The sequence below is a fragment of the Phyllostomus hastatus genome, unplaced genomic scaffold (assembly GCF_019186645.2).
Source record: "Phyllostomus hastatus isolate PE091 unplaced genomic scaffold, TTU_PhHast_1.1 phas_scaffold_93, whole genome shotgun sequence".
In the NCBI taxonomy this organism is placed as follows: Eukaryota; Metazoa; Chordata; class Mammalia; order Chiroptera; family Phyllostomidae; genus Phyllostomus; species Phyllostomus hastatus.
In genome coordinates, this window is record NW_025334042.1 from 16528166 (window position 1) to 16537813 (window position 9648).

The 9648-nt window shown below is 54.0% G+C and overlaps 2 protein-coding genes across 3 annotated transcripts; both read right to left on the minus strand.

Annotated features, from left to right (window-relative positions):
• Positions 1-635: 635 nt before the first annotated feature.
• On the minus strand, positions 636-3814 carry MYL6 (myosin light chain 6). 2 transcript variants are annotated; one of them, XM_045829694.1, is made up of 7 exons: positions 3731-3799; positions 3446-3473; positions 2459-2602; positions 2068-2241; positions 1898-1975; positions 1547-1591; positions 636-833 (listed from the first exon to the last, which is right to left on the minus strand). In XM_045829694.1, exons 1-6 carry the CDS (start codon positions 3731-3733, stop codon positions 1563-1565), a joined length of 456 nt encoding a protein of 151 aa, XP_045685650.1. In that variant the 5' UTR covers positions 3734-3799; the 3' UTR covers positions 636-833; positions 1547-1562. The 2 variants fall into 2 exon arrangements, with proteins under 2 accessions (XP_045685650.1, XP_045685649.1); XM_045829693.1 differs by lacking the exon at positions 1547-1591 and having other exon boundaries at positions 3731-3814.
• A 285-nt stretch (positions 3815-4099) lies between these two features.
• On the minus strand, positions 4100-8597 carry MYL6B (myosin light chain 6B). Its single transcript, XM_045829692.1, has 8 exons — positions 8175-8597; positions 6673-6895; positions 5943-5970; positions 5562-5705; positions 5163-5336; positions 4532-4609; positions 4340-4377; positions 4100-4201 (listed from the first exon to the last, which is right to left on the minus strand). Exons 2-7 carry the CDS (start codon positions 6847-6849, stop codon positions 4349-4351), a joined length of 630 nt encoding a protein of 209 aa, XP_045685648.1. The 5' UTR covers positions 6850-6895; positions 8175-8597; the 3' UTR covers positions 4100-4201; positions 4340-4348.
• Between the last annotated feature and the right edge of the window lie 1051 nt (positions 8598-9648).

Here is a 9648-nt window from a genome sequence, read left to right on the forward strand (position 1 = left end):
TTGTGGATGCCTTCTGTGTTCTCTGACCTGTGGCTGTCAGGTAGGGGGGTCGGGCTGGGGGGACATCATGCCTGGAGTTCTCCCCTGGGACCAGAGCTCCGTCCAGAGGCCGGCAGCACAGCCTTCGAGACTCTGCATGGTGCAGGGGCCGGGCAGAGGCCCTTACCTGCCCTGAAAATAGCTGCTGAAGGCTTGGAAGGACATCCTCACAACCTGGAGATTTTGTATATTTATCCGTTCAGAAGTAGTGGCTTCATGTCTTCCCTTATTAGGTGGGGAAAAGGCAAGCACCTCGCCTACTTCTGTTATTGTTGGTCCCCAGCCCTGAGCCGTGGGTGACAGGCTTAGGCAGTGCTAATGTGGGCTGGCCTTAGCTCAGGCCACAGGAAAGGCCTGCAGTGCTGCGGAGGGTGAGGACCGGGAATAAGGACCTGGAGGGCTAGGCGAGGACTCGGCCTGATGTGCTGAGGTCAGGATGGCCAGCCTTGGTCCTGCAGAGGTTCATGACTTTCCTTATCCCCCAGGGGGTGGCCTTTGTAGCATCAATGAATGGGGTCAGCTTTCCCTAACTCCCTGGTCCACTGACCCCAAACTGTCTCCCCTTCACACGGCTCAGGAAAGAAAGCAGAACCCCATTTAGGGCACAGAGAGTGAGTTTATTTGGTGAATGCTGATGGCAGACATCGTCCAAGAGATACAAGCTGGGGAAAGTGCTGTGACAAGAGAACCTAAGGAGACTTTGGGGCTACAAACACAGTGTCACACAGGGGAAGGCACAAGGCTCTGGGCACACTGGGAACTTCTTCAGCCATTCAGCACCATACGGACGAGCTCTGTGGAACAGAGAAAGGTGTGAACCAGGGAACCAGGGCCAAGGGGAGGGGTGCACCAGGGGCCAGGAGACCATACGACCACAAAGGTGGCATAAGAAGGGACGTGCCTGCAGCACCCAACCTTGGGGTCAGTTTGCAGAGGAGTCACCTTGAGTCTGACCAGTTCTCTGGACCCCCAGCTCCCCTCCCACCAGCTGTTAGTTCCCACCCCACCCCGAGCAGCAAGAACACAGCAAAGGCAGAAAAGTTCTTAACTACACCTACAGCTACTGTCAGCCACTGGCAGGGGAAGACAGAGTTACGGGTTAGGGTACCTCCAAGCTGCCCAGCAGAAGGAAGAAGAGACTGTTCAGCTACAGCAGCACAATGGGGCAGGCAACCCACCCCCCTATGCCAACCGCCGACGCTCCAGGGCCAAAGGGTCACCCTAAAGCGAGATGGGGACAGGCTGGTGAGAATTCCCAGACACCAGCACCCAGGGCCCTATAAAGGAAAACTCTAGAGCCCATTCTAGGTGAGGAGGTACCATACCCCCAGGTTGTCTTCCTTTTTGAGGAACCCCTTCCCTTCCCTCCCCAGTCAGCTCCATGCAGAAACATGCCAGGAAGTCAGATGGTAGTAGGGCAGGGCAGGGCAGGAACCAGAGAGCAAAGTTTGGGACGAAAAACACTGGGAAGGTCAACTAGAGAAGGGGAGGCTGGGATGAGCCGTACCCGCCCCATGGGCCCGTCACCCCGACAGGATATGCCTCACAAATGCTGCAGGAAGGAAGAGACATTAATGGTGAAGACAAGACACAGACATGGGGTAAAGGGGTCAGGTGATCAGGACATAGACATTCCATTTATTTTACTTCCCATTCCTTCCCCACCCTTTACACCACACTGCGCCTTTCCTGTTACACAACCCTGGCCTCCCACTCCTGGGCTGGGCAGGGTCGGGCCCTGCCCCTTGCCTCCTGGCACTTTTTGGAGCCCAAGTCCCGTGACAGGGAAAGCCTCAGACTGTACTTGACCTGCCTCACATGGCTGCTTCCTCAGCAAGAGCCCCAATTTGTCCCTCACCTTCATAGTTGATACAACCATTGCTATCCTCGTGCCCTGCCACCAGCATCTCTACTTCTTCCTCTGTCATCTTCTCACCTGCGGAGGGGAAGGGCATTTTGGGCACTGTGTGACAGGTGAAGTATCAGGCAGAACCTCAGCTCAAGGAGCAAGGGTAGATAGAGCCTCACCCAGTGTGACGAGAACATGCCGGATCTCAGCACCCATAACAGTGCCGTTCCCTTCCTTGTCAAACACCCTAAGGCCTTCAACATAGTCCTCATAGGTGCCCTGGTCCTTGTTCTTGGCCACCGTCTGCAGCATGGGCAGGAAGTGCTCAAAGTCCAGCACCTTCACATTCATCTCTGCCATGAAGGGAGCAGAAGTCAAGTCACACAAATTCTCAGGCCTGGGGATTACAGGGATCACAACCAGACAGACTGCTCCCGCTCAGAGCAAAAGTGTGGGATTTGCTAGTTGAGTTAAGACCTGCCTGAGTTTGGGACCTATGAAGATAAGGAAGCTCTTAGCTGAAGACCTGTGGGCCCAGTACCCACAGGAGTTGTTCCCAAGGATCCTCACCATCACTCTTGGGGTTCCCCAGGACTTTGAGCACCTCGGCATTGGTGGGGTTCTGGCCCAGGGCCCTCATCACGTCCCCACACTGGCTGTACAGGATCTTGCCATCCCCTGTTCGGTCAAACAGCTGGAAGGCCTCCTTGAACTCTGAGGATTGAGATAGACATCAGTATGGGCACATGGGGGTTAACCAAACCCTCATGGTGTCTGTTGCCCATTCAACTTTAATCATGCTGAGGAAACCAGATATTTATTCCACTCTACACACAAGTCTACTGAGAGGGACCCACTGCCAGTCCCTCCCACCTCAGGTATCCCACAAAAAGTCACGGCCTTCCTCCCCTCTAGGCACAGTAGTAACCATTTACACACCCCTTCCGCAGGCAGCAAGCCTGCCCAGCCTCCTCACTACACTGCTCAGGGCAGGAATTTGCCACCGCCCTGTCTGGGTCCTGCCCTTATAAGGAAGTGGGAGCAGCAGCCTGGGACTGGGGTCATCCCAGCCTGCCACTTCCCACCTCTCCCATTCAGTAAAAGTATCCTCAGCAAATTCCCCTGTCCTGGTTTTTACAAAATATCAAGTTATTACTTTTTACAGTATTCACAAATCCAAGCTGGGGCGGGGTGGGGAGGGATTGTCACGGAGGAGATAAGAGGCAAAAGAAGCTGATTAAGAGACAGAGACATACAGGCGGCTTCAGACACCCTCCCAAACCCTACACACAGCAGGCATTAGGTGACCGAGTTGTTTCACATACCCACACCACCTAAAACTCACCCAGTGCTTGCTCAGATCTAGAGTGGAAGGGGAGGGAGGAAGAAAGATTGAGAAAAGAAAATGGAGGCTCCAGAAGGAGGGAGGGAATCCAGGAGGTACTCCCCTGGTGGTGCTGAAGAGATGAAGAGATGACAGGTTGGGGTTAGGGGGTAGGTGCTAAAGGGGGTGTCTCGTCTCCCTAAGCGTGACTTCAGTAGGGGTCAGTTACCAACCTGCGGTCTGGTCCTCGGTGAAGTCACACTGCTCAGAAAAGAGGGGAACGGTCAACATCTGAACTCCATTCCCCCCAGCTTCTATCCCGGTCCCACAAACTCCTCCTCCATACAGGATACTCGCTTCCCAGGAAGACAGGACCCCAGCTTTTCCAACCCCACCTTCAACCTTCCAGGCCCTCGGGTTCCCTTTGCTCCCTTCCTCCGCCTTCTCCTCGCCCCCTACCCCCGGCTCCCGCTTTTCGCCCCAAATCCCGCTCACTCTCCCAAAGCCCCGGGCCCCACCATCTTGACTGGCAAGCTCTGCGGGACCTTTTCCTGCAGTAATGGCTCCGTCTCGCAGCCCAACCCTAGTCTTAGTACGCCCGAATGACGTCACCCTCGGCCGATCCAGCCAATAGGACTCTTAGCCTGGGCTTATGCAGATAAATTGCTATATTAGTAATCAGATGGGCGGGGCCAGCCGCTGCTCATTTCTCCGGACTATCCTTACCTGCGGCACAGAAACCTCACAAAGTGGGTGGAGTGGGGAAGGGCGCAAGGAATTTGCTCCTCGAAGTAGCGGGAAGATCAGAGGAAAACGGATCCGGGAGAGGAGAACCCTCTCTTCCCTCCATCCCACCCCCACCTATGAAGAAAGTAACAGACGTAGGCCAAGGGAGGAAGCATCTCTTTATTTTGAAACAATAGGTGGCATCCTAGTAGCAGGAACACGCTTCCGCCTGCAGGGGGCCCAATGTTTGACCCCCACCGCATCTGTGGAAAAAGATGAAAAGTTGCCAAACCCCGGCGCTCACACGCTGCAGAACATGGAAACACTCTTCCCTGCCTTTCCACCCTGGCGTAGAGACTGGAAGGAGACTTGTCTCTCGAGGCGGAGTAGGAGGGCCATACCTGTAGAGCTCAGACGCTTAGGATGTGCTTCAAGAAGGCTGCAGAGAGAGGACGCAAGAGGGGCTTCAGAAGCAGGCCCTTAGATAAACCTCTGACTTCAGATAATCCAGGTTGCAAGGTGCCCACACCTACATTCCAGGGTCTTCCTGCCACCCCTCCACCCTGGTCCTTTCTGCTCCTGTGCCCCCTCACCTTCATAGTTGATGCAGCCATTGCTGTCCTCATGTCCTGCCAGAACTGTCTCCACCTCTTCTTCAGTCATCTTCTCTCCTAAGCCCCAGACACAACGTTTTAGACCCTGCCTTCCTTCCCTCACTCACCAACCAGGCCACACTATTCTGGGAGGTACCTCCTCTTCTCCCACCCTGGAGATTTGCCCAAAGGCACAGAATCCTGAAGCAATGCTGTCCTTGTAATGGTAATGCCTTGACTGTGTTTCAGCACCTTGCTTTCTATTTCACCTGCATTGGCACCAGGTGAAAGCTTTGACAATGAAACTAAATTCCAGAGAGTTAAGAGAAAGTATCTGATCAAAGCACCAGCATCTCTTCCAAAGCAGAAACTCGGGTTTTCCACTTCATTCCCTTCCTTCTGCCCTTCGGTAAGCAATAGTGCCCCACCCCCACCCCACACACCCCACCCAGCCACTTTAGCCTCTGCAGGAGGAAGCCCTTCCAACTCTGCCCCAATGGCTCTGACCTTCTCAGTCTCCTGCCTGAGGCCTACAGGACAGTAATCCCTCACTGGCTCTTCCTACTTGGCAACCTTCTCGTTGGTCCACCCTCTTCTCTCCACCCCACAGTCGTTCTGGCCTGTTCCTCACCCAGGGTGGTGAGGACATGTCTCAGCTCTGCTCCCATGACTTTGCCATTCCCTTCTTTGTCAAACACCCGAAGCCCCTCCAGGTAGTCCTCATATGTGCCTTGGTCCCGGTTCTTGGACACTGCCTGGAGCATGGGCAGGAAAGTCTCGAAGTCCACACGCCGGGACTTCAGCTCTGAGGGTTAGAGAGGTGATGGTCACTGTGGTGTCACCTAGGACCCAGCTCCCATCCCAACCATGAAGGCTTTCATCCTGTTCAACATCCAGGATGTTTTTCTGCCCTTGGGTTCCACAGTTTTTAAAGCCCTAACACCCACCCCAGCATCCTTTGTCACCTACCCAATATTCCTCGGTTCCACCACCACAGTGAAAACCCACATTGTTCCAGGGGCCTCCTCACCATCACTCTTGGGGTTCCCGAGAACTTTGAGCACCTCGGCGTTGGTGGGGTTCTGGCCCAGGGCCCTCATCAGGTCCCCACACTGGCTATATTGGATCTTGCCATCCCCTACTCGGTCGAACAGCTCAAAGGCCTCCTTGAACTCTGAAGTATAAAGAGGTGTTAGTGTTGACCAGGGTTTCCCATCACCCCCCCCACCCCAGCCCCAGCCCCAGAGAGAAAGGAAGTTCAGCAACTGTGTGCTAGAGCTGGGCAGAACAAGAGACAGAGAGAACTAGTGTGGGAGGCTTCAAGGCCGGGACTGGAGTTGGGGGAATAGAAAGTATATGACCAGGGACTTGGGTCTGGACAGTGGGCTCAGGGGAACCAACTTCTTCTCACCCTCCAGCTGGTCCTTGTTAAACTCGATCTGTGGAAGAAAAGAGCAGGTGAGGAGTAATGTCAGAGCTCATTCAATCCCTCTGCAGTTCTCCTCCCCACCAACAGCCACTTCTGGGGAGGGGCCCAAAGGGACCAGGCTGGGAGCCCAGCCGCCTCAGTCCCATTCCCAGATCTGGTCCTTGGGAGAATCCCAAGAGGAGGAATTATCAGGGGGGAGGGCTTTCTGGGAACCGGGTTAATCCCATGCCACCTGTTCCCCTCCCTCCACTGCCCTGAGCCCTGCATCCCTCACATAACTGGGGGCTGAACAAAGGCTAAATTTACCCCTGGCCCCCAGCTGTGATTGTCTAACAAGTCTGTCCTCTTCAGCCTTCCCTCCTGGGGTTCAGAGATGTGGCCTTTAGAGTTGAACAGTCAGTCAGACACAGGCAGCAACTCCCTCCCTTCACCTTGAAACTGTCCTGGGAACCCAGATGTTCCCCATCTCACAGTCCCTTCCTCCAGCCGGAGGATCAGTGAGTGTGTGTGTACACATATATACACACGTGGTCTACAGGTTAGAGGACAGAACAACAAAGATACTAGCAGAGTCATAAGCCCGGATGCTTCCAAATGAGGGACCTAGTATCATTCCATTGCTCGCTGATTCCTACCTCCTCCTAACCCCTAGACTGTATCCTTCCCTTCTACCACCCCCTCCAAATTCTTTCTTCACTTTCCGGGAACTCACCACCACTTTGGAGAGATCAATGGGGGGCTCCTGAGTTTTCTCAGGGGCTGGAGGGACAGCTGCCGCTGGCTCAGCTTTGGTCTTGGCTGGAGGAGCCCCTGCTGCTGGCTTCGTAGCTGGCTTGGGGATAGCGGGCCCCACTGGTTTCTTCACAGGAACATCCTTCTTGGGAGGCATGATGTCCGGTGGCCAAAGGACAGTGTGCCGATGGGGGCACCCATCTCTGTTTAAATAGCCAGGGAGTCTGGGATGTCAAGGGGCGGGGGCAGAGGCAGGGAGCCAGTTGGCAGTGGGGAGGGAGAGTAGAGGAGAGATATGCAGCCTGCCCTCACTTCCCTGGCCTCCTATGGTTCAGGACTCTTGCCCCAAGGTCTTCTCCCTTCTGCCTACCCCAACCCACAGGCTGGCTAGAACAAAGGTCCCTTGGGGGGCAATGGAAGGAAGCCAGAGCCTGCCCAGAGGGGAATTAACCTCAGGGGTGAGGACAGGATGATTGCTACTGACACTGAGAGAAGGGTGAGGCAAAGATAGGGATCCAGGCATTCCAAGCCCTCAAAGCCTTGTCTCAGAGCAGCCCCTTTTTCTAGCAGCTTTAGACTCTTGAAGGCTGAGACAGGGAGGGGGGCCCTGTGAACTGGAATAGTTAAAGTGGGGTCTGAGAGCAGTGAAAGGTGAAAATATCAAGCATCCTCTCCACTCCCTCTGACCTTGGGTGACCAGCGGGGGGGGGGGGTGGGGGGGTGGCTGACACTACAGCCTGATAATCCCCCACGCTTGCAGTCACTGTCCTCCTCCTTCCCGGCCTAGAAATGGAACTGTGCACAATATACAGAAAAGGACAGAAATATTAAAAGGAGTGTGACCCCTCCCCCACCTTCACCTGGAATTGTCTCCTGTGCCACGGTGTTTCAAGGGTGGGGGGGGGGCAAAGACCAGTTGGACACCCACTACCCGTACTCCCAAGGAAGAAACCGTTTCCCACAAGCCCTTGGTCACTCAAGTCAGACAAACGTAGTGTGCCTGCTGAATTTGCAGGGAGCCCGTAGTGGCACCTGAGGGGAAGGGTAGGTTTTGAGACAAAGGGCCTAAATTGTAATATCTCTACCAAAAGGATGTGGGAGGTCCTATGGTCTCCACGTGTATTCCCCCAACTAGAGGAATAATAGAAACCCTGACTCAGGCTCCAGGTTACGAACCTTGCAGGGGAAGGGTAGAAGTCGGATGTATTAGGGAGAGGAGAGGGATTGCTGGCTACTTTTGTTCTGGGGAGAAAGGAGAGGATCTAGGTGGCATTCTGAGGAAAACAGTAGCGATTCCATTTAGGCCCTGCGGTTCAGGTAGTAGATGCTCGGTCTCTCACTTGGAAAATAAAGCCTGAATCTCATTACTGCAAATTGTCCCATTTTTAGGAAAACCAGAATAATTTCTTAGGAGTACATCACACACGCACACACACGACTTAATTAGAGGGGATAATCCCTTCCCAGCTCCACAAAACTCACCCTGCAGGATCCAGGTAAGAGACGGAGGCGGGGCGCCGGGCGGCCGCAGGCCCTGGAGGGTTAAGTGCTGCGGCCTCGGAGCATGCCGGGAGTCGTAGTCCCCGCGCGCCCCCGGGCTCGCGGGAAAAGCCGCTTTCTAGCTGGAAGAGGACGTTGGGACGGTTACCTCCGGCCGTTGGTGGCGGTTGGTGGCTGGAATTCTCTCCGGCGCGATTCTTATCCGAACCGGAACCGAAAGGCAGTGACCAGTTTACAGTCCCCACCTCTGACCCTAAAACCGTGCGGGGCCCATCCGATATCTCCCTCGCTAGCCCTGAGCTAGCCCGAGCTCGCCGGTTAGCAGGCGCGGGGATGAGAGAACTCAGAATCAAGGGAAAGACGGAAGCCTTGGCTGCAGCAGCAGCAGCAGCAGCAGCAGCAGCAAGCCGATTAGAGGTCGGCTTGTAGGAGGCACTTACAGTTCAGAGGAGAGTGGCGCTGTCGGTGTAGTTTCCGCTTACAGTTTGGTACAGACAGAACAAAGGCCACTGAGTCGCTGTGTAACCAACGTTTTGGTTGTTGTTTTTTTCCTCACCCAAGGATGTATCTTTATTGATTTGAGCGAGGGAGACAGAAACATCAACTTTTCTCCCACTTGCACCCTGACCGGGGATGAGCCCGCATACACCAATTCATTTTTTTAATTTTAATTTTTATTTTTTGGGGTGTCTCGAGTGCGCTCCCTTCTGGGGACCTGGCCGGCAACCCAGGCATGAGTCCCGACTGGGAATCAAACCAGCGACCCTTTGGTTCTCAGGCCAGCTCAATCCACTGAGCACACCAGCCAGGGCTTGTTTCATTTTCTTTTTTAATGAAGTAGTAGTTGAAATAAATGTTAAGATTTGGAATTAAGCCTGTTACCTAACCAGTCGCACCCAGTTGACATTTATACAGCAGCCACATATGCCACAGCCCACCTGCCCAGATGTTACTGATCTCCTTGGAACTGAAGACTAGACTCTGCAGGCCTTTGCTCTGAGGCACCTCTGCCTACCCTTAGCTCATGCCCCCAGACCTTTACCAAAAGTCTTCTCTGAGCTGGAAGGGAACCAGCCCCGTTTCGCCCACCATCACTGACTCAGTCAGTTCTCCCATAAGCATGTCCTGCTGGAGGCTGGGGCTACATGGTCATGCAGTCATGTGGTTTATCTGATTTTCTCTTCCTTTCCTCAATCTAGAGCCCTCTTTTGGCACTTTGCCAAGGAGAAGCGGTTATGGCATCATCTGACTTTCTAGCTTTTTTGTCTTTTTTATAGAGAAGTAGTACAAGAAGAAGACATGAAGACCCTTGGCAAATACAGGTTGGGGGAGTGGCCTTCATTTTCTGTACTATCCCTGTCTTACTTCTGTACCGTCCCTGTCAGTTAATCATAAATAATGCAAACTGAACTGAACGTGGTTTTAACTGGCATAGGTGGTTGATACATCTTGTATG

Bases quoted from the DNA above. Each gene is read 5' to 3' on its own strand.
- MYL6 (XM_045829693.1), bottom strand. The intron at 2,603-3,445 runs GTTGGTAACTGA...CTCAATCCTCAG, and splicing joins CACCGAGGACCAGACCGCAG to AGTTCAAGGAGGCCTTCCAG. The intron at 1,976-2,067 runs GTGAGGCTCTAT...TCCCCTCCGCAG, and splicing joins GCATGTTCTCGTCACACTGG to GTGAGAAGATGACAGAGGAA.
- MYL6B (XM_045829692.1), bottom strand. From the start codon at position 6,849: ATGCCTCCCAAGAAGGATGTTCCTGTGAAGAAACCAGTGGGGCCCGCT. The intron at 5,337-5,561 runs GTGAGGAGGCCC...TCTAACCCTCAG, and splicing joins CGGGAACCCCAAGAGTGATG to AGCTGAAGTCCCGGCGTGTG. The intron at 4,610-5,162 runs GTGAGGAACAGG...TCTGGGGCTTAG, and splicing joins ACATGTCCTCACCACCCTGG to GAGAGAAGATGACTGAAGAA.